The sequence below is a fragment of the Cucurbita maxima genome, unplaced genomic scaffold (assembly GCF_002738345.1).
Source record: "Cucurbita maxima cultivar Rimu unplaced genomic scaffold, Cmax_1.0 Cma_Scf00037, whole genome shotgun sequence".
Lineage (NCBI taxonomy): Eukaryota > Viridiplantae > Streptophyta > Magnoliopsida > Cucurbitales > Cucurbitaceae > Cucurbita > Cucurbita maxima.
Genome location: NW_019272053.1, coordinates 234,966 through 258,986, shown reverse-complemented (window position 1 = coordinate 258,986; position 24,021 = coordinate 234,966). Strand labels below are relative to the sequence as shown.

At 35.0% G+C, this 24,021-nt stretch overlaps 2 protein-coding genes across 3 annotated transcripts; one reads left to right on the top strand and one right to left on the bottom strand.

Moving 5' to 3' along the window:
- Positions 1-255: 255 nt before the first annotated feature.
- Positions 256-8,383, bottom strand: LOC111468547 (NADPH--cytochrome P450 reductase-like). The gene is made up of 18 exons (XM_023113791.1): positions 7,831-8,383; positions 7,642-7,701; positions 7,439-7,515; positions 7,267-7,324; positions 7,056-7,139; positions 6,934-6,970; positions 4,923-4,992; positions 4,617-4,811; positions 4,453-4,545; positions 4,131-4,356; positions 3,955-4,038; positions 3,715-3,866; positions 2,783-2,879; positions 2,364-2,513; positions 2,185-2,262; positions 1,951-2,073; positions 1,749-1,862; positions 256-725 (listed from the first exon to the last, which is right to left on the bottom strand). The coding sequence occupies exons 1-18, from the start codon at positions 8,176-8,178 to the stop codon at positions 645-647; spliced, it is 2,127 nt and encodes a 708-aa protein (XP_022969559.1). The 5' UTR covers positions 8,179-8,383; the 3' UTR covers positions 256-644.
- A 5,274-nt stretch (positions 8,384-13,657) lies between these two features.
- Positions 13,658-21,196, top strand: LOC111468548 (afadin- and alpha-actinin-binding protein-like). Of its 2 annotated transcripts, XM_023113794.1 has the most exons (17): positions 13,658-13,862; positions 13,987-14,015; positions 14,186-14,297; positions 14,407-14,504; positions 15,096-15,192; positions 15,271-15,360; positions 15,456-15,518; positions 15,607-15,681; positions 15,760-15,825; positions 15,921-15,998; positions 16,989-17,099; positions 17,174-17,251; positions 17,330-17,449; positions 18,295-18,338; positions 18,411-18,468; positions 19,992-20,065; positions 20,882-21,196. In XM_023113794.1, exons 1-16 carry the CDS (start codon positions 13,830-13,832, stop codon positions 20,022-20,024), a joined length of 1,185 nt encoding a protein of 394 aa, XP_022969562.1. In that variant the 5' UTR covers positions 13,658-13,829; the 3' UTR covers positions 20,025-20,065; positions 20,882-21,196. The 2 variants fall into 2 exon arrangements, with proteins under 2 accessions (XP_022969562.1, XP_022969560.1); XM_023113792.1 differs by lacking the exon at positions 20,882-21,196 and having other exon boundaries at positions 19,992-20,251.
- The last annotated feature ends 2,825 nt before the right edge of the window (positions 21,197-24,021 follow it).

Genomic DNA, 24,021 nt, shown 5'->3' with positions numbered 1-24,021 from the left:
CCTCTAACTTAAAAAAAAAAAAAAAAAAAAAGTACATGTCAATTATTGTTGAGTCCCACTAAACAACACTACCTGCAGAACTATTTTTTAACACAACTTCACAGAAATAAGTATATGGCAATTATTGTTGAGCACTAATGAACAACACAACAAGCAGCATTATTTTGTAACTCGAGAACTTCAAAGAAAAAATAAGTACATAAGTTGAGTGTAGAAAACAATTTATGAAAGCAAAATTTGAGCTTAATAGATATGTATGTGTCATTTGAGAACCATCTTAGTTGGTTCTCACATGGAAAATCAGGAGTTCATGGACTATTACTACTCATAATACTTATTTATGTCTACAAATTACAAGAACAAAAGAATCCTAAGGAGAGAAGAGTTAACAAAAGGGGAAAAAAAATGAATCACAGACATAGCTGCCATGATAATGAGCAGCTTCTTAAGGCTTACCTTAATTGCGCCCTTCAAATAAGCACGGGAAGGCACCTTCTTCTTTCTTTTCTTTTCTTGTTTTATTTTTTATTTTTGTTCCAAGAACTCATTTACTTGACACAGATAATAGTCTTTTTTTTCTTTTTTTTTTTCAAATTTCCATACTTTTCACATCCATCCAAAGCTTACACGAATTGAAAGTTTTTTTACCACACATCACGGAGATACCTGCCACTCATCTGAAGATTTTTAACCATGCTCTCTGCCTTGGAGCTGTCAAGAGATCCCTGGAAGATTGTACAAGTAAATTTGATTAGAAAGAGTTAAAAGCACAAATCTACAAAGTAAAATCATGAATATCCCGATGTCGATTGGATTAGGTCCACGGGAACGAGGAAGGCGGAAAGTTGTGATTGAGAGAGTTCCTTAGAAAATGAAGACCACAGGGCGAGTTTAACTTTCACATCATGATTGACATAGAGTCTTGCATCTTTCTACATCTCTAGAGGATCTCTAGTTTTACTACGAATCCCTGTTGTTGGATCGGATTATAACGAACTTTTGGGTAATTTGTACGAAAGACCTTTGCTACGGGGAAGAAAGAAAGATTTTGACTCCGAGGGGAAAAGCATTGTCCATTTTCTATTTCGTGCACCCTCTCCTGACTCAACGAAAATTCGTGGACTAGTCGATCTCAGTCCGCATCCTATCCTATCACTGTTGAAGATTATCGAGAGAAGTAGTCCCACGTTGGCTAATTAAAGGTGGATTATCATGGGTTTATAAGTAAGAAATACTATCTCCATGGAAATGAGGCCCTTTGGAAAAATCAAAAGCAAAACCATGAGAGCTTATGCTCAAAGTGAGGACAATATAATATCATTGTGGAGATCGTGGTTCCTAACAATCGGTTCTTTAATCTTCGGACAAAGGATATCGAGAAAGAATAACTTCAAAATAACAAGATCAAGCTTCTTAATAGTAAGAGATGGTCCAGATCTCAATAGTTTGATCGTTTCGGTCCAGTGAACTAAATAGGATCCTAACTGGACTGATCTTTCAAAATATATGCAGGTAATTTTTTATTTAATAAGAAACAAAAGATTTCATTGAGATAGACAAGATGAAGAACTAGTCAAGGCTATAGAAATGTAACTACTTGAGCCGTTGAGCTCTTATTATGGCCAAACAAGTGTGCAAAAGGGGAACAAATAAAGTAGGTCACATTCATATTAGTAGTAGCTCAATTTTCATCATATGTTTTGATCAAAACAGTAAACAGAATAAATAAGGGAGTGTAATGAAGAAACCTGTTCTTGCACAATGTTATGAAGCGTTCGGTGGACGTCTCTAGCCATGCCCTTCGCATCACCACAAACATAAATGTAAGCCCCCTGAGATAATAGATTCCAGATTTCCGACGCCTGAAGAAGAAACGAGGAGATTTAGCATGTAGCTCTAACAGCATACTCAGTACTCTTGAATAAGGTAGAAAGGAGTTTTGAAGTTCACCTTTTCAACCATTTTATGCTGCACATATTCCTTAGAGGGTCCCTCACGTGAGAAGGCAACAATCAGCTCAGAAAGTGCACCAGTTTCAACAAAGTTGTTCAGCTCGTATTCATAGATGTAATCCTAGAGAGAACAGTCAGTTTATATCAGCTTGTACTCAGAGATGCAATCCTTGAGAGAATAATGAACCCAATATGGTGGAACTGTCATAAAATTAATTAGAGCATCACTTACCATTTTTCTGTTCCTGCATCCAAAGAACAATATTGAGTGTCCTAATTCTACACCAGCTTCTTTAAGAGCTAACCTTTCCTGCAAATATAAAAGCAAATTGTGATAATAGGTTCATACAAACTAACAGCGTATAGCATGAAGATCAATTCAGAAATAAAAACAAGTGCAATAATGGAAACCTGCAAGAACCCCCTGAAAGGAGCCAACCCCGTTCCAGGACCAATCATGATAATGGGCAATTTAGAATCTGTGGGAAGCTTGAAGTTCGATTGCCTAACATAAATGGGCGCCCAACTGCATGCTTGGCTCTCCTCTAGTGAAACAGCACTCTGCGTAGAAATATTATCAGAAATATATCACTCCCCCAATGTATGCTAAACATAAGCAGTGGTTTTTCTTCACCTAAAATTCATATCCACATTAAAGAAATAGTAAAAGTTTTTATTATAATTTCTTCTCCATGATTGTTCATGATTGGAAGGACTTTTTTCCCCCAGGGAGGGGGTTTTCTCTTCCCCTGCACTTATCCTGATTCTTTCTTATCTTGATCTCAACAAAATAATAATAATAATTTTTAAAAAAAAATCAATTGAAGTACCTTCATCCAAGTGGAGCAAACACCTTTGTGAATTCGTCCTGTTGGTGTTTTGTCATAGACCAATGCACAAGTTACATGAATTCTAGATGGCGCCATCCTGTGAATATATTTCCAGAACGTTCAATTAAAAAAAATGCACGGGAAAGGAAATAAATACTACTATAAAATTGAAAATAGTTCCAAACTTGCTAATATCTCGAGTAAACAGAGCTTGATGAGTTTCTTTTTATCATGCGTAAGTTTCGAAGCATCTTTATGTAAAAGTATGAATCTAATTTCTACGAATTATTCCTGCTCTAGGGGTGTTTCCAATGTCTACGGACCCATTTTACGCAATGTAGTAACTGAAAGTGAAAAGGCCCCCAAGCAGGTATCACTACTTGTTGTAGATTGATGATATGGAGTAGTCGAGACAACCCTTTGAAATAAACAACCTCTTGTCCATAACTATAATTTCAATGCTTTTAGGAAGGCAGAAGTTTTTTCTACAATAGTAAGAGAAGCAATAAATACCACTTAATTTCAATTTTCATCTCATTAATTCAAATAACTTATCATAAGCATAAAATTTTCCATTTTCTCATTACGATCTTTCATGCATAGCAATATACACACATAACACAACCAAAATTTTGTGAAGATTCTAAGCTCTTCCCCCTTGAGTAATATTAAATGTTTTATACACAGCTTCAAACACCATTCATGCTTATCAAGTTCTTTTTCCTCTTTTTCTCGAATTTTAACAATGGAAATATAAAGAACCAAGCTAGGTTCACCTACAAAATAATTACCACAACCTAATGACCACAATGGAACATGCCGTACTTCACAAAAACATATTTCACCTTTTATCCATTTCAAGTTAGAGCTACTTTCTGCCTTTTATCATTAAATGAAGCAGTAATAAGATCTTTCAACCTTAAAATTTGTACCTTGGAGAAGAAGATATAGAGTAATATCGAGGCTGCAAGCGTGGGGCAACTGCAGCAAAAAAGACACCAAGTGGTGGCCTCGCAGATGGAAATTCAGCCATAACTTCAAGTAGACTTCTCTGACTCGCGATTATCCATTGAGAATACTCATCCTATTAAAGTTGAAAAGAAAAGGTAACACATCTATGAATGAATAGTACTAGAGAAGATTCCAACACAATCAAACTACTTGTAGGGTACTTTTCCAGCAGGTGATGAAAGATGCCTTAATCGATCAGCTTCTGCTGGGTCAGAAGCATGAGCAGCTAGAGCAACCAAGGCAGACTGCAAAAAGAGAGGGAAAAAAAAAAGTAAAGAAAAAAAAAGAAGAAAAAGTAACAATTAGAAATCATAAAGCAAGAGCTCCAAATCAAAACCTTTTTGGGTGAACTCAAGAGGTCTGCATATTGAGTCAATGCAGTCCTTAAAGTGCAGGGTGCAAATAGTGGCGGCAATGAACTTCCACTTAACGGTGTGCCATCTTCCTTATCAGCATGGATAGAGAAGTATGTTTCAGGTGAAAGACCAATTAAACGAAGAGCCTCTTCCACAACTTCATCCAAATTCTCGCAAAAAACGCCCACATGATCTCCAGTTTCATATCTGATGAAAAAAAAAAACAGCACAATAAAGTTCAGAACTATCAGCATTGGTTGAAGGCAAATAATAGAAATACATATATCAAGCAATATAACTTACGTCAATCCAGTGCCAGAAATATCAAACTCCAGATGGGTGCAAGACCTGTCTGATGCAGGAGTATGAAGTTCCTTTCTCACGGCCACATTAGACCTGCAGATGGTAATACCATAAGTAAGATGATGGTCGCAAAAAAAAATCCAAAGTATTCACCTACAACGTACCTGCATGGATGTTGAGCATCATAAACAGAGTGACCATTTGCAAAAGACCATCTCTTGTCCCCTCCAGGTACATCTGCAGCATCATAGAATACAACCCTGTACTCCAATACAGCAGCAGTATATGGGGTAGAAGCAGTTGTAGAGTCATCCTCGTCTCGAAGTAACTTATCCAGCTCAGGCCATAATGCTTCACGCCTAAGAGAACAGGAATCAGTGAACTGGGTCATTTTCCAATACATGAAAACAGAATAAAGAGGAATGTCAACTGCTATGAGGTAATAGTCAATTATTGGTGTTTCCTAATACCAAGCAGAGAAATCATCCTCAATGCACTGATCATCATCTCCTAGACCCACTGGGACAAGACGCTTTCCACCTGCAAATACACACAAAATATATCACGCTTCTCATGCAGAAAGTGCCAAAGAGCTCCAAAATATGTGATACATCGTGAAATTAGACAGCCATCAAATTTCAAGACTATTTTTTTAGTTCAACTTTCATTGGTTTGTAAGTTTGATATGCTGTGGACGCATGCTTATATGATACTGCAAGTTTGATTAGACTAGTTATAATTAGACATTCTTTTACTTTTCCTCCAATCATAAGCCTCTAAACCTGACTCATTTTTTGAAAATTTGTCATACGATTGACCATCTTCCATGTACCATCAAGAAACTCATATATGGTTCATATCCAAAGTAGGCAACTGACAAACTATGAATCCAAAGACCCCAAAGGGATATGAGTTTACTACTACTACATAAAGACATTCAAGCTACAGCTCTTTGATTATTAGATTAATCCATGGTGGTGTAGTTACACTTACATATTATGTTAATCAATAACTATCCTATCTACGGCAGTTATGTACTAAGCAGTTCAATAGACGTGCTGTAGGTGGACATTGCAGATCTGGAGATTAAGAAATGAAAAATTAATTCCCTCCTCCAAGATCTTAACTCTTCCAAAAGAGTGTTAGATACCCCTTTATGCTCTATCATTTGGAACAGTAGCTACCCAAAAAGGTGAAATTCTTAATCTGGGAAATTCTCCTTGAAAGTATGAAGCCTTGTGATAAATTACAAAGGATAAGTCTCACCTCACCATCCCTCCATATTTCATCAGTAAGAAAGATGAGGAATCTCAACATCATCTCCTGGTTCACTGTGATCAAGACACAAAGTTCTGGAATTTGTTGTTTTCTATTGGCTGGTTTGGTGCATTGGATTTCAAGGAATGCCTAACTTGCCTCTCATTGTCTAAATCATCAATTTAAGAAGAAAGCCAAAGTCTTCTGGCTCAATTTTATTGTAAGCTTCCTCTAGAGCACTTGAATCCAAAAGAATGGCAGATTTTTTTTCTCTAAAAAGAGATATTTTTCTTCTTTTCGGAACAGCATCCTCTTTTTAACAACTTTTTGGGTAGGCTAAGTAGATCTTTATGTAAGTGCTCTTCAACTGATGTCAACTGATATTTTGGCCAAATTGGAGGGATTTCTTGTAACCACCATTAGCTGTTGGGCTGCCTTTCTATCATAGTTTCTCTTGTACGTTTTATTTATTTCATAATAGCACATGGATTGATTATATCTGCAGTGCTCACTAAGACAGATTATTCATTCTCTAATATGGTATCATTATTCTAATAGGCTCACATTTAAGTTGATCTATTCCCCACTCAGGGCAAAATTTCTAAAAGGAATGGTATCGTCTAGTTTTACCACAATTTCCACTCTAGGAAACGAGTCCTCTTTAAGTCAAAAGTAGAATGGGTGTGTAGCTATACCATGATAAGGCCCAAATGATTCTAAGGCATGACCTTCAAAACAATCAAAATGATTCATTTGGACTTAGATAGCCACCAAATGCCTAGTTTGAGAGGCTCCATTTATGCTTAGAGAGTATCATCAACTTCCTGAACTTACATTCTATTTACATTGCCAACATTATCGTGATAGGGGGTCAGGTGTTCGCACTTGCTTTGCTACTGGTGAATTATAGCCTCAAGACATTGGTGAGCTTCACTTCTACCTTGGTGTTCTTCGATGAATTAGCTGAGATGGTGGCCTTTTATTTAGAAAAGGTACATTGATGTTTTGTTGGTTAAACAATAGTGGTGGATTTGAAAACAATTTTTACATGAAAGAGCAACACAAACCCTCTCAACCACAATATAATTTGAGTAACACAATGATGTCTATTTTCCATTACATAAGGCTAAGATTTTTCTGCCTTTTATTTCTGACAGAAAGATGCTTCCTGTCCTTTAACACATGTATTTGACTAAAGGGAGTTAAAAGGAAATGGTAATTTACCCTGCTCGGCAAGCTGTTCATCCACCACTGATGCAATCTGTTTCAACCGAAACGAATCAAGGGAGAGCCTCCAAATTCATTAAACATAGATACCAAAAATGAACATTTTCATGCTAGTGAACCTTATTGAAATGCTCATATTGCCGGTTACCAAGGCCAAATACTGCATACTGAAGATTCGAAATCCATTCTCCCTTCTCCTTCCCCTGATACATAAAGTAAAATCAAAAGTAGCTCTAGAAGACAGACAAATGATTGAATCAAACTTTGAAGAGCAGAATAATGCAAAAACAACCAAACGAACAAAAAGTTAAGGGAAAGAAAAGAATATACCTCAGAGAACCATTTATAGAACCTTGCTGCATTATCCGTTGGCTCCCCATCCCCATATCTGCAGGCGCGGAGAACTATAAGGAAAGGAAAATTAAAAAGCCCAACGAAAGATTCAAAAAGAAGGAAAAGAAACACAAACGACAGGAAAGTGCTGTTGAAAGTTGAAACTCACGTCGCCAAGAAGAAAATAGTTATAGTCTCTTTTCTCAACTTTTCTTCGTACTCATCATCATCGGCTGCATAGTCATCCTGAGAAAAAAGTTCAGCTCCAAAATGAGCAACGAGTAAATTTGAGCTAATCAGAATCTAGAAAATGTCAGTCGAAGACTGACAGAAAACGAAAAAAAAAAAAAAAAAAAAACAGGTCATGCATACCAAATCAACAACTCTAAAAGTCGCCTTCTCATATCGAGCTTTCGCTTCTTCAGCAAGAGCCTAATTGCCAAAATCAGATCAAAATCAACCATCAGCAGTAGCATAACCTAACAATTCAATCCAAATCCCCAAAAAAAAAAAAAAAAAAATCCAAGTTCGGCGTACAAACACGTGTTTCTACCAGCACACCTTTGCAAAGCCTTCAGCAGTGCCAGTCTGCGTGCCAAAAAAGACAGTGACCTTCTTCTTGCCATCCTCGACTTCAGGCTCAGGCTCTTTGACTATCAACTGCTTAGGCGGCTCGAACGATTTAGCCTTCTGACTACTGGATCTCTTCCAAACAAGAACCACAACGCAGCCGATCAAAACCGCAATCGAGGTAGTCACGATCATGACGAACTCTCTATTCTCCATGATTAGAGTAGCTACTTCCTTAACTGATTCAGACGAATCCTGCGACGGATCCATCGCCTTCCTGATTATTACCGATATAAGCTCCAACGGAGAGACTTTCATCGACCTGGATTCCGACTGCATACAGCCAAAACAAAACCGGAAATGGACGAAAAGAAGAAAATAAAAATAAAAAATAAAAAACCTGCGGAATCCGGTAGACGAGAAGATAATAGCACCGGATTCCAACGAGAAACTGAAAAAGAGCTACAAACTGAGGGCAAAACAGTGGCCGGAGAAGCAGAGGAAGAACGATGAAACTTCCTTTCTCTTCTTCTCTCCCCCGGTCGTTAGATGTACGTAGAGAGAGAGGAGAGAGAATGATGGGTTTATTAGGATCGCGCTCGTGAACCGAATTAAGAAGCACTTACCAAACCGGAAGAGTCAAACCGACCCAACCACGATCGGTAAACTCCAAGGAATGGGCCAATCGCAATCCAACCGACCGAGATCCATCCATTCCGATCAAGAAAATGATTTGATAATTATGAATTTCCACCCACAAATATAATAAAATTTTAGACATTTAAAAAACAATATAATATAAATTATATTTATATGTGTTTTTATATTGTTTCCATACCCTTACATAGGGTCTTTCGTTCTTGAACATTTTGTTTCTTCTCCTCCCTAATCAATGTGAGATTGTAGGGTAGGATATCACAATCCACCCCTTTGGAGTCATCGACACGATCTACCCCTTTGGGGAAGAGCCTCCTCACTGGCTCTAATACTATTTGTAACACCTCAGATCCACTGCTAGCAAATATTATTCTCTTTGGACTTTCCCTTTCGGGCTTCCCCTCAAAGCTTTAACCCGTGTTTGCTAGAAAAAAAGGTTTCCACACCCTTATAAAAGGGAGTTTCGTTCTCCTCCCCAACGATTGTAGTGTAAGATGTCACATTACCTTTACCTAAAAATAAGAACAGGTGACTTAAATATCTCAAGAAATACTCTAAAAGTAACCTCACGGTTGGAGTATGGAAATGCATACAAAAGCAATTATGGTGTGACCTATTCTTTCATAAAAACAATTCGAGTGAAAGTTGAATATGTAGTATTTCTCTATACTAGACTCTCGAACGTGCACATGGATCTACCCAATAGACGTAAAATGTACCCTTTAGGCTTGCCCTTTAACTAGCACATGCACCTCCCCTTTAGTATACAAGGGTCGTAAAATATATGGCTTAATAGGAGAGTAAGAAGCTAAAGATGAAATATCAACAATATTGACTATCAAAACGTACCTTCTATTTTGAAGGAGTTCAAGCATATGCTCCAATTTCAAGAATTGAATCTCATAGGATATGGAACTAGAAATTACATTGTCGAGAATGTAGTCGATAACATGAAGAAAGAGGAGGGGAGTACGGGTAGGGGAGTAACAAGCATATATTTTACTCGGGTGTCACAGCAACAGTATTAGTTAACTATATTAGAGTTGAGGGTCGAGTAAAAAATGGGTAGATCTTTGATTAGAGATGTAACGCCCAGTCTCATTGTTGTGAGATATTGTCCTATTTGGGTTTTCCCTTTTGGGCTTCCCCTCAAGGCTTTAAAACGTGTCTGCTATGGAAAGATTTCCACAGTTTTATAAACGGTATTTTGTTCTCCTCCCCAACCAATGTGGGATTCTCACAATTCACCTCATTTTGGGGTTAGCGTCCCCGCTGACACTTGTTCTTTCTCCAATCGATGTGGGACCCCCACCAAATCCACCCCCCTTCGTGTCTATCCCCTTAGGGGAACAGCCTCCTCGCTGGCACATCGTCCAGTGTAAGCTCGGTCAACATTATTTTTCGACCATGGTAAGCTCGGTCGACATTTAGGAATAAAGTAAGGCTCAATCAACATTTAAGAATTATTTATCGATATAATTTTTCAAAATATGTAAATATGAGAATTTAAGACTCGTTAATATACTTATACTTATTCACATTTTTTTGGTCGGGTTAACCCCAAGTTTACTTTTAAAATCATTATAAAAATTAAGAATATTTAATATTTGTAATTGATGTTGATGTACCGTTGATACAACTCGATCAACTCAACCTATAAATAAAATATTTTTTAATTATGTCACAATATTAATCCAAGTTTTTCATTCAAAATTTAACCCTAAAAATATATTTTTTTTTAACAACATTTAAAAGTAAAAAAGATATTTACCGAAAGGAGACCATAATTTAACCATATGAATGGGCAAAAATTGGACCAAGAGGGAAAACAAAACAGGATAAATAACCGGTAGCCGGTAAACGAGTGGAAAAGAAGAAGAAAGAAAAAGACGTGAGATGACTTCTAAAAAAGAAATTTGGGCCTTTTTGGTGCCTCGTTTACCGGAAAAGCGGGTCTGGTAACTCGTTTAAAAAAATTACCCTATTCTTCGCTCCTTTTTACGTGTTTTTTGGCGCCATTTACCAATCCTATCAAATATCATTTTTTTAATATTCTTCTCTCATTTCTTATGATACTTCTAAAATTACCAAGAATGTGTAGCATCATTTTCTCTTCATAAAATTTTTAAAATTAATCACGTTTGGATTTGTTTTATTGTGAGATCCCACGTCGGTTAGAGAAGATAACCAAATATGTCTTATAAGGGTATGGAAACCGCTCCATAGTAGATACATTTAAAAATCTTAAGACTGACGGCTATACGTAACGGGCTAAAGCGAACAATATCTATTAGTGATGGACTTGGATTATTACAAATGATATCGAAGTAAGACACCAAGTAGTGGGGCAATGAGATGCTGGGCTCTCAAGGGTGGTGGATTGTGGATTATGAGATCACATATCGATGAGAGAGAAGAGCGGAACATTCCTTATAAGAGTGTGGAAATCTCTCCTTAATAGACACGTTTTTAAACAGTGAGGCTGACAACGATACGTAACAGGTAAAAATGGACAATGTTTGCTAATAGTGAGCTTGAACTGTTACATTTGCAATAATCCTATGTTACACGACCTCTTAAAAAATCTTTTTAACATAGTTTTGTATTATTATTATTATTATTATTTAGGATTGCTTTTGTTTTAATTTATAGTTTGGAAATATTTTAAATTTAATAATGAGATATGCGGAACATTACTTTGAAGGAAGGGGTGAATTATGGTTTATAACACACTACTCCCCCGTAGAAATTCCCTCCACGGTATTATGGCTGCTTTAATAATTAATCTTTAATTATTATTATTATTATTATTATTTATGGTAACAACACGTGTGGATAGATGCTTTTATTATTATTATTATTTTTTTTTTAACCAACTGACAAAATATCTAATAAATAGGAAGATATTATTACTCAATAAAACCATATTTAAGAATAAGAAATACAATTGGGATAAAAGGTTCAATCTTCATTGATATTCACAACGTTCAAATAGGATACAATATACAAACTAATACCTACCAATAATGAAAATATAAACTACTAAATCTTGAGAATTAAAGAGAAAAATATTTACTGACTAAGATGTATTATATAACTAATACTTTCTCCAAATATTAATTGATTACGGATATCTCGATTAATTCAAACTAAATTTTGACAAATACTCAGTATTTAGATCAGTATTTGGGATTTGAAGTTGTCACTTGATGGTCCCGGCATTCTATTAGGGATTAAGGTTGTCACTCGATGTCTCGATATTCCACTTGATGGCCTAGCATTCTCTTGTATCCTCTACGACATGGTTACGTTGCCTACTCTTGTATCCTCTACGACAGAGTGAAGATTATCCCCACAGAATAACATGAGTCATTTAGGAGGTCATTCGACGAAAAATTGCTCAAAGTAAAATATGTTTAACCATGTAGTTCCTTAGGGTTGAGTTATCAAAAAAGAATGTGATACTTGTTGGTATAGATAGTGACTTTCAAATTATTTTAAGTTTTTCTTAGTCATCCTATTCTCAAGCCGATCTCATTCTCATTCAGATATAGTGTCGATTCATTACATATCTCTCATTTATTCAGATGTATTTACATGCGTTCCAAGTTTAATTTGAAGACAAAAACGTGTCTTTTCCATCTACCAATCATAAAATTTTATTGTGACATCGAGTAAAGAAGTGATACATGATTGAATGAATATTGTTAGACGAACATGACTCTCCATAATGGTATAACATATTGTCCACTTTAAGCATAAGCTCTCATAGATTTGTTTTGAGTTTCCCCAAAAAGTCTCATACCAATGGAGAGAGTATTCTTTCATTATAAACTCATGATCATTCCCTAAATTAGTCGATGTGGAACTTCCATCATCCAACAAATATCACATCTAAAAGAGACTTATCTTGAGAATAAGATGACTAAGAAAAACTTAGAACAACGAAAAGTTAATATCTATATCAATAAAATTACCTTCTTTTTTCGACGGTTCAATCATAAAAACTTTATAGTTAAACGTGCTTTAATTGAAGTAATTCTATATTGGGTGACCTCTTGAAATTTTTAATCATGTCATAGAACAATGTCAGGATCATCAAGTGTCAAATTCGTAATAAAAACTTCATAAATAGTTTAATAATTAATCAAATTTTACTATTTTTTTTTAACAAAATCTAAATAATATTGTTTCTCTTTTTATGATAAAAAATAAAATTGTTACTAACAATGCCATTTCCGTATCTATTGATTTCACTTTCATCATCCAATAAATTTCTTCATATTAAATGAACATGATTTTAATTAATTTTAATACGGTTTAATCTCATTAAAGAAATAGTATAGTTAAATTAATAAAATTTAATAACAACATTATTAAAATTATTCTTTAATTAAACCAAATTATTATAATAATTATTTCTATATATATATATATAAACAATTATGTTACGTCCATGCCTATGATTTAGACTAGGATTTAGAATATGAACTTGACGCCTAGTGACACCGATATTCCCTTGACACGATCACGTCAAAAGTGAAGACTATCCTCACAAACCGATACGGGTTCTTAATACTTTGTCCTCACTTACATGTTTCTTAAAAAAAAATCTCACAAGGTGTAACAGCTCAAGCTCACCGCTAGCAAATATTGTCCGTTTCGACTCGTTACGTATCGTCGTCAACCCCACAATTTAAAAATGCGTCTGTTACGAAGAGGTTTTCACACCCTTGTACCGATGTGGGATCTCACAATCCACTCCCCCTTCAGAGCCCATCGCCCTCACTATGACTCGTTTCCCTCTCTGATTAATGTGAGATCTCATAATCCATCCTTTTTGGAGCTCAACGTCATCGCTGACACGTCGTTCGGGAGCTAGCTCTGATACCATTTGTAATAACCCAAGCCTACTACTTGCAGATATTATTCGCTTCGACCCGTTACATATCGCTGTTAATATAGCGATTTTAAAATGGGTATGTTAGGAATTTATTACCACACCCTTATAAAAAATATTTTGTTTCATCTTCGAAATAAAGATGAAGCAATGAGGTGTAGGATAAGACAGTGAATGTGACCGCACATGATTATTTCAAACCCCATACCCACGGTGTAGTACAACTAGAAAAGGAAACGATGTCCGTTAACGGAAAATTTTACCAGCCCCTCATTTCATTTCAAACTCCATAATTCATGTTTCTCTCTTTAAAATTCCTCCACTGCCCCGCCATGGATCTATCCACCTGATCCCATCTTCCTCCTCCTCCTTCCATGTTCCGACGAGTCCAATAATTCTCCCTCTCTCTCTCTCTCTCTAGAAGCTCTCAACAATGGCAGCGACCGAAACAGACTTCGATCTGAGAGTAAGATCCTCCGCAAACTCTCACATTGCGATACACCAGTTGTATTTTTATTTTATTTTTATTATTATTATTTTTTTGTAACTCTGTTTCTGGCTTTTTATGTGTTTTGCTTCTTCCTTTACAGCAATCTCCGCAGTCTATATACTCGGTCGGGTGAGTTTCCTCTGCATTTTAGGGCTTTTACTTCGTTTTTGTTGCGGAACTTGTTTATATGTGCATATTGTTCTCGGTGTTGTTTATTTTTTTGTCTAATTCACGATTTTTGCTGATGTGACTAGTGTTTTGGCGAAATTTGTTAATGTTTGGTTTTGTGTGTGCTTTAGTGACCACACGTTTGCGGATGTGACTAACTTGGACCATTGTTCAAAGTATTTGAACCAGACGCTTATCACATTTGGATTTCCGGCTTCACTCGATCTGTTCTCGAATGATCCGGTTTGTTTTGGACATTTTAGTCAATAAGCTGGTTTCGTTGTTTTTCCAGTTTTTTTTCGCTTGTTTGGCGCTATTGTTTTGCGGTTAATATGCATACTGAAATCTATAGGTGTCGATTGCGAGGACGTGCAATTGTATATATTTCTTGCTTCAGCAGAGGCAGCGTGACATTGAGTTTAGGGAATCTGCTAATGAACAGAGACAAAGGTATTGACATTTTGCAGAATCGGTACAGCGTCTGACATCGCCAAGCGCTTCAATTAATGAATATATTGATATGTCTCTGTGAAATTCATCAAAAGATGCTCTGTTTGGTAGTACTTTTGCTTTAATAGGAAAAAATTTAATTGATAAATGAAATGGAACTAGCATCAACTTACGAAACCAAAAGAGTTAACAGGAGATTCCTCCAATTGGTACATTTCAGAGATAGCTCACAACTACTGAAAGATTTACCTACCAAAACCCTAGAAGAGAAAATAAAAACACCATAATCTCATATAGTCAACACATTCCTTACTTTATCAAGTCATTTGAAATGGTCTAGAAAGCTTTCTGTTTATGTAGTTGTAAATCATTTGAAGTGGTTAGCTCCTTATTATTCAATATTTTCACCCAGAGAATATCCACACCTTTGCATCTAATCTTTATCTTGTCTTCATTCTAAATTTTGACGACTTTTTATGTCCATTATATGAAATGGAATATCTTATTCTAATTCACTTCATGACCCCTTGAAATACTGCTATCAGCTTAGCTTTCTATTTGTTTACATCTCCATTCCTTTTCTTGTAACAGACTACTTTCAGACATATCAAGATTGGAGACTAAAGTTGAGAGGCTGGATTCAGTAATACAAGCTAAAGATAGGGAGATTGCCACAATTACGCGAACAGTACAATCTCAGAACTTCTTTGAATTATATAATTTCTCTTTCTTATTCTTATTTAACAAGGAAATTATTTCTCATTAGGAAGCCAAAGCGAAGGCTGCTTTTAAAGCCCAAATCGAAAAGCTACAGCAGGAAAAGGATGAGTTTCAAAGAATGGTTATTGGCAATCAGGTTAGGGTAGTTGGATACTGTGAGATAGATACTGGTTTTTATGTGATAATGTATGTATTGATGAAGAAATATACTTTCTGTTTATATGGCCAAAGCAAGTAAGGACTCAACAAGTACATGAGATGAAGAAGAAAGAAAAGGAGTATATCAAATTGCAGGTGGGATAGTCTCTATGATGTTTTTCAGTCCTTGATTTTTGTTGGAGAAGATTAATATTTACAAAGAGAAGCTCTTGTATGTCTGCAGGAGAGGCTAAACCAAGTTTTAATGGAGAAAAAGAAAGAGTCTAGATCAGGAATGGAGATAATGAATTTGCTACAGGTATATTTTTATTCTTTATTAATGATGTAGAGATAATGGATCATTCCAGTCACTCAATGGCTTTTATGGTATGAGCAGAAAGAAGGACGACAACGAGGAACTTGGAATGGAAAGAAGACTGATAATGATTTCTATAAAAAGATAGTATGTGAACAACTTTCTTCATTTAAAAAGATTTGATCAAGAGCTTGATTTGAAGTTTAGTGATTTTAATATTCTTACAAATATTTCTCGTTCAGGTGGATGCTTATGAAGTAAAAAATCAAGAACTGATGTCAGAGAATGCTGATTTAAAGGCATTGTTGCGTTCAATGCAGGTTTACAGCCATTTCATAACTATTTGTACTCTTAGTTCACTGAAATTCTTATCGTATAAATTTTGAAATGGTGGGCATGCAATAAGATACGGGCACAAAATACGTCTACAATTTTTTGTGCTGGATTTTACAATACTGAGGTCGTCATTCGTTCTTTTGATCTTTTATGTAAGTGTATGGCTAGTATGGTACTTTTGAACCTCATTGGTTGATGTATAGGATATTTGAACTTTTTGGATCACTATGATAGTAGTTTGTGTGAGATATTCGTCTGCAGTGGTGGACCCAGAGTGGTGCTAGGATTGTTTTTTCCAGCCTTTTGATGTTAGCACTTTCAGAAGCAGGGAGTGCAGTTTATGATGGAGGGTATTCTCTTACATCACCATTTCATGCTATGCGTTGGGTTTGTGGCAGACTGGTTTCTTTGCTACCCTTTGGGGTCTTTGGCTTGGAAGGAATGATAGTCTTTGGGATGTGAAGATGGCTTGAGAGGTGGTTTGGTCGCTAGCAAGGCTTAACACTTCTGTTTGGGTGCAAGTGTCCGAGGATTTTTGTAATTACTTGTTTGGTCTTATTATTTTGGATTGGATTCCTTTTTTGTATGGCTAGTTGCTTGGCTCCTTTGGTGTAGTCTGTATTTTGTATGCTCATGAATCTTTTGTTTTTTGTATTCTTTCATTTAAAATGAAAACTTGGCATCTCTTCAAAATAGAAAGTAGAAAAATGATAAATGATAGTAGTCTATGTGTGTGTACACTTTAATTGATTTCTAGAATACTTCTACTAGTTCGTTTTATTTCTCCCTTTTATTAATAATGGCATGTTCCTTATTTTTTGAATTCGTAACATGCATCTTTTTAGTTGGCTACACTCATATATTCTGTTTTTTTTTTTCTTTTGTATGTTTTTGAGTTATGCTTGTGTCTTCCATATGTACTTTTGACATATATGCCAATGGGAGTTCAGTTTATCTTGTGTATTGTTTTGCAGGTCGATATGCGGGATTTCCTAAATGCTCCAAATGGACTACCTAAGCAGCCCCTTACAGTTAATGAAAGAGTTGAAAGTGAAGGTGCACAGTCTCCATTTGGTGGGAGGACGGTATGGGCTGAACTATGCTCATATGCTAACTTGATTGGTGCATTGGTAATAACACTTATATTGTTTTATTGCAGGATGTATTTGACCTTCCCTTTCATATGGCAAGAGATAAAATTGAAGAGAACCTTCGAAATAAGATGGCTTCTATAAAGGTGATTTGTTTTTCATTCTACATCACTTTCTTCTAGACAGATGAATGCTTGTTAGTAATAGTGTTTTGAAATTTGAAGGAGCGGATGGGTCAGCTGCATGATGCTCAGAAAGAATCTGAAGTTACTTCTGAAGCTACCGAGAGGGAACTTGAGTTAGAAGCACAACTTGTAGAGGCAAGGAGCATAATCCAGGAGCAGGTACTCTATTTTTATTTCTCAGCAAATTAGAATTTGTATGCGCCTAACTTGTATGTTTCTCAAGGGAGGGAAAAAAAAGAACTTTAGACTTTGTATATCTGTTAATGTTTTTATGATATATTCGTTCAAAAGGACCCCTATAAGAAGTTAATCGTATATGAGAAGATTGGTTACGTAGAAAAAGGAAAATGGATTTGTATTCACATACATAATAATTGTATAGGAACACGACTAATCTTTGATTTCTTTTTGAAAAAAAAAAGAAATCAATTTTTTTTGAAGTACTAAGACTATTCCAAATACAATACTCATGAAAAAAGAACCGCAATAAATGAAAAGAAGATGCATCTTTCACCCCGGAGCGAAAGATTTGAACTAAAATTTTCAGATGAAGGGTAGGGGATTAATACATCTGACACATAATTTAAATGTACTAATTTATCCTCTAAAAAAGGAAACATTGAATGACTTGATCGTAAATTATAAGATTTTGCAATTTTAATATTTTGAGGCCTTGCCTCTTTATTTTTTACTGTTTGTGTTGCGTGAAAAGCATTCACATTATCCAAATCAGTGCAATTTATGATTTCTCTGCATTTGGTGTGCTGGTAAAGCTGCTGCTCGTCTGGAAATAGAAGAGATTCTTTTACACTAGCAGTTATGCTGCAATTTTCTCTGAATATTTAGGTCATAAAGATAACGTTTGGACTTTCTTTCTTCTGCCTAATTTGTGTTATGCCATATACATTCCTTTTCTATCTTATGAAACCAAAATATTCATATACTATTTGGAGAAGCTAAAGTTTTTAGTACTCACTAGCTGTCAAAATTGGCTTTTATTTCAGGCATCAATTATGTCTAAACATCTTGCCAAGTCTGAGAGGCCAAGGTATTCATATATTTCCTCATACATCTTAATGTAGTTTGGACTTAAATTGATGTACCACCAACACTTTTGCAGGAGTCTCAATGGCCCTTTTGATTCTGGCAGAGAATCCCTCATTTCATCCCCCACTGAGGTATCATTCAGATTCTTGTCAACCAAACAAATTTTTCGTGGTTCTTTCTTCAAATTTAAATCCAACTAGTATTTGATTTCATTGTGTGCATATATATTTTTTTTAAAAAGGGTACCATTTCATTCATCAAATGAGCTGTTCATGCAAAAGGCCAAAAGAGTTTCAATAGATGCCTTCATTTGGTACTAATAGATAAGAGATTATAGTTATAAAACAACACTTGTATGGGGTTCCAAGAAGGAAGGAAAACTGATCTCCCACAAAATCTTAAATCATATATCATCCCATTTGATAATTCTATTATTTCTCTCTTAACATATCTTTTATGATAATACTTTACCATTGCCTTACTTCTAAAAGTATGTTTATTAGTTACAAACATCAATAAATCTACCATCTGTTTCGCCCTTGCCATTTCCCATACGAAAATGGAAAACAAGTTTTGGGAAGTCTTATGGCAAAGCTGCACGATAGAAAAAGGTGTAAAATGAACCCTACCTTGGGGCTTTTATTGTGAGTGCGTATAAATATTTTTGTTGGACCTTGACTTTTCATTTTTCCACTTCTACCGTTCTACAACCTAGAACCTTCTTCTCAATCCTAAATCATGGCTTTCACAAAGTGAGAGCATTTATCCACATAATCTTCAAACCCATACACGGCATTGATAGCCTCAGCAGTCAGTCTTAAAGGGAATGTGTTACCCTGGAATGAAAACCTCTTGACCCCTCATCTTCCAGATTTGCATCGAGTTCCATGACTATACGTGCATTGGTGCCATCTTCAGTTAGTGATATTTGAGATAATAAAGTCTGTTTGGAAGGACTTTTTAAGTGCTTAAAAAGGTGTTTCAAGTGAAAAGAAAAGGATCAGTGCAGTTAGAAAGTCATTCCAAACAAGCACGTAGTTTGGTAATTCTAAGTTCGGTTCATGTGTCAGCACTAATCCTTTCTCCAAGTGGACGAGAATTGATTATGGGGCTCAAGATGGAGTAGATTTCTTTGAAGTGTAGGATTCTTTCTTTTTTTTTTTTTTTTTGGACTTAGTTGTCAATAAGAGCTATGAGATCAATAAAAGACTTAGAGAGAACGAGATTAATCCATGGTGGATCTCTACCTAGATTTTAATATCTTGCCGTTTTTTGGCAACCAAATGTGGTAACATCGTGGTAATATCATTCCATGAGATTAATTGAGATTATTGATGATTTAGCGATAGCAACAAGTTACGTGTCTATGCATAGTTAGCAAATGTGCTTTGTGAATGAACTGAAATTATTTCGATATCAATAGCGTCATATAGTTATTACAAGATTTGGAAATGTCTGTTACCTGATGAGATTATAATTCCCCGAACATAGTTGATGCCATAGTTCTCATCATTTCAACCGCTTAATACTATATCTTATAGTCGATGTCTTCTCCGCACTCGTCTGTATTTCTATTTGCCCTTTAAACCTCACATTTTTTAGCCTTCGCTTTTGCTTGCATAACTGGTCTCTTTCTTTCTGGCCACACGTGCAGGGAGTAGGAAACAAACAAGCTCAGCGGCTATAGAGTATTTGTAGAGTTGAGTGGCCGCAGGGACAAGCAAACGAGTTAAGAGCTGTCTTACTGAATAACAATTCTTAACCTGTTATACTTGTTTGATTGATACACATTAAAGTCATATATAGCTCTAACCTTAATTGCTAGTGTAATTAGTATGTAGCTTCCCCCTTTTAAATTATTAGTGCTCGCGACCTCCTCCCGATTTTCATCTATATTAATTTTTGTTTTTGTTTGATCCATTTCCTAAATTTTATAGGACAAAGCATAGAAGTAAGCCTTTTAGAAGAGCCTTGTTACTCGTATAGGATGCTTAGAAATGGGGATGAACAATTAACATAACCATATTAGGAATCACGACTCTCCACAATGGTATGATATTGTCCACTTTGAGCATAAGCTCTCATGGCTTTGCTTTGGGCTTCTCAAAAGGTCTCGTACCAATGAAGATAGTATTCCTCGCTCATAAACTCATGATCATTCCCTAAATTAGCCAATGTGGGACTCACTCCTAACAATTCTCAACAAATCAATCATGGGTGCTTAGAACAAATCTATTCTTGGCATTTAAGCCCCATTCTGTCTGTTACCCATTTTCCATAAATTAAATTATTTAGCAATAAGTGGACACCCTAGGGTAGACCGGATTAAATGCGGTGTAGTTGAAGTTAAGTTTTGGGTTTTGAATATGAACTCAAATTTTCAGTAAATTAGTATTAGAATATTAAAGGTAGGAAAATTTAGAGTTTGTCTTACCTTTTATTTCTTTTTGTGAATATAAAAATTAAAAAACATCACAAAATTTCCTTTATAAAAATATTTGTACATTATGCATTTGATTTTAATGCATATTGATTTTGTTCAAGGCCTCGTGAAGGAAATGGAAAACGGATGCTGTCTATTTGAAGCCTTATGGTTTAACTAACTAGGGGGAAGAAGGTCCCCAATATCATATGAAAAAGTATGGATTGCTTTGCTTTTAGGTCATTTCTTCTCCACTCTCCTTGTGGTATTTTTAAATTCTTGATTCTTACCTATCTCTTAGTTAACCTACTCAAGTTTCAAAGTCAACCCATGAAGGTCAACCATTAAAAATAAAATTTCCTCTTTGGTGACCGACTCGACCTTATTTTGAGCCTTTGCTTAAGGAAAAACGTTAATATATAGGTAGTGTTTGGTTTATAAGTTAAGTTTATAGAACTTGGATTTATATGTACACTTATGAAATCTAGATTATAGATTACATAATCTTATTATGATTATAGATTGTGAAATGCAAACACTAAGTTATAAATAAGTTCAGATTTTCAATTTTGATTGCTAAAAACCATGAGTGGTTTGAAGTATTGGGGCAATTTTGCCAGCTAATATTATTCAGGAATTTAATTTAATGTTTTTAGAGGTTAAATTAATAAAAATATTCTTCAAATTTGTGTTTTATCTCAAAAACATCTATAAACTTTCAAAATTTCCAATATTGTCGTTGGACTTCAAAAAAAAAAAAAAAATCTAAAATATCTTTTAAAGTTAATTTGGGATAGAAATAGTTAGTACTCTGTTAAAAAAATAAATAAGTGTTTTAAAAGTTTTATTAATACTTTTATTATTTTTTTTAATTTCAAAAACATTAAATTTTTTTAAAAATTATATTTTTAACGCTACTCCATGTTCTAAAAAGAACTTCTAAATAAGTTTGGATATAACTATGAGGTGTCAATAAATGCTTTGTTTGATTGATTTCTTTTTATAACGTGAGATTTTTATAAGTTCCAACGAATTTTAATCCAAAATCGCAGTTTGTTTCATCCAAAGAATTTGAATACAACAACTAATCCGTAAGAAATTGACAAGTTTCACTAGTACTTTTATGATCAAGTAAATTTCTCGTAAAATCCAGATCACTTACCGCAAAATCCGCATCAGAATATTTTACCCATTTAAACTTAACATTTTATAGGATACCACAATCTTAAATTAATAGTCCCAAACAAATATTTAAATATTTTTTTAACATAAATGAGATTCGGACAAGATTGAAACCTAGCACAAAGACATACACTAAACATAATATCAAGTCTACTAACCTAGTACAAAGACATACACTAAATATAATATCAGGTCTACTAGCACTCGAGTAAAGTAAAGATCCAATCATACCTTGATAATTTTAAATCTACACATTTTACTTTTTTTTCATCCTTGTTAAGTTTGGTAGATGTGCTTATTGGAGTTTTTGCAATCTTACAACAAACTAAAATATTTATATTCGAAGTGACGATGTAATGTTAGAAAATTTAAGTTAATTTTGATCGTGATGGACAAACATGACCATAAACTTTGGTTAGTATATCAATTTACACTATTCATTTGAAAAGGTTATATATGATCATATGAATTAAATACATTAACTTTCATAAATAAATCAATTTAGACTCTTCATTATAAATAACATATTATTTTCAAATGTAATCCGGTATAAACTCCCAAAACTTTAACTCTATAAATTTTATTCAAATTTATGAATAACTCTCACTATATTTCTGACTAGGAATGCGCCCTATCACAAGAATATTTTTTTAGTGGGACGATAGCTCTGAAAAGATAGATTGTCCATCTTTTCTTTAATCTCGGGAGAAATACGATCGGGGGCTAATTCAAACCCTTCGGGTAAAATAAAAACAGCCCCCACATTCAAACCGCCCCTTTTCCCATTCGCAAGAACTTGTTTCAGTTGCATATCATAAGGAATTCGAACAACTGCTTCAAATACAGTATCAGGAAGTACCAGTTGTGGAGACGAAAATAAAAGAAAAGAAGTGGAAATTTAAAAATCAAGTTTTAGGTTTTACCACAGTCATGTCTCAATCTAAATCGATTACATGTAATTGCATCTCTACCCTGTATGGTATAAGCTTCTTAAAAATAAAAATATATTTCGTTTTAAGAGCTTTTATGTTAATTATTTCTTTAAAAATCTTCATAGCATACCTGTAGTAGCAACTATTCCAATTGGATTATACTTTAGAAGTTGGATTGGTACGTAAAATCATGAAAACATAGATACTAAACATATATTTCGTGTTGATTTTGATGATCTATTTTTTATAATAGGATTAAATTGTTACAAATATGTAACCTAATCGTTGTAAACCGAGCTCAATGACGAGAAAAAGTAATTTTTAACCATATAAATATGTCAATAATTTATATTTTGTAAACAATAATTGTATTATCAAAAATATTTTAAATATCATTTGAAAAACGTTATTCTACGCGTATGTAAATTTATATTATATCAATTAAACACTAGAATTTTCATAAATAAATCAATTTGAAAAACGTTTTTATGTGTAAATTAACGTTTTTCAGATGAAATTCAATAGAAAGTGTAAATTGATACATTTATAAAAATTTAATGTTTTAATTTATGTAGTTAATATAACTCCAAAGATCGTGTGATGTCCCACATTAGTTGGGGTGGAGAACAAAACACCTTTTATAAGGGTGTGGAAACCTTCTCCTAGTAGACGCTTTTTAAAAACCTGGGAAACTCGAAACGAAAAACCTAAAAAGGACAATATCTACTAACAGTGGGTATGGGTTGTTTATAAATAGTATCAGAGTTAGACACCAGACAATGTGTCAGCCTTCTTGTGTTCCTCGAAGGGGGGTAGACACAAGACGGTGTTCTAGTAAGGACGTTAGGCCAAAGAAGGGGGTGGATTTGGTGGGGTTCCACATCGATTGGAGAAAGGAACGAGTGTAAGCGAGGACGCTGGGCCCCGAAGGGGGGTTGATTGTGATGTCCCACGCTAGGCCCCAAGAGAAAACCCAAAGAGGACAATATCTAATAGCGGTGAGCCTAGGTCGTTACAGATTGGTGGGGTCCCACATTGATTGGAGAAAGGAACGAGTGCAAGTAAGGATGCTGGGCCCTGAAGGGGGGTCGATTATGTGATGTCGCACTTTGGGCCCCGAAGGAAAACATAAAGAGAACAATATCTGC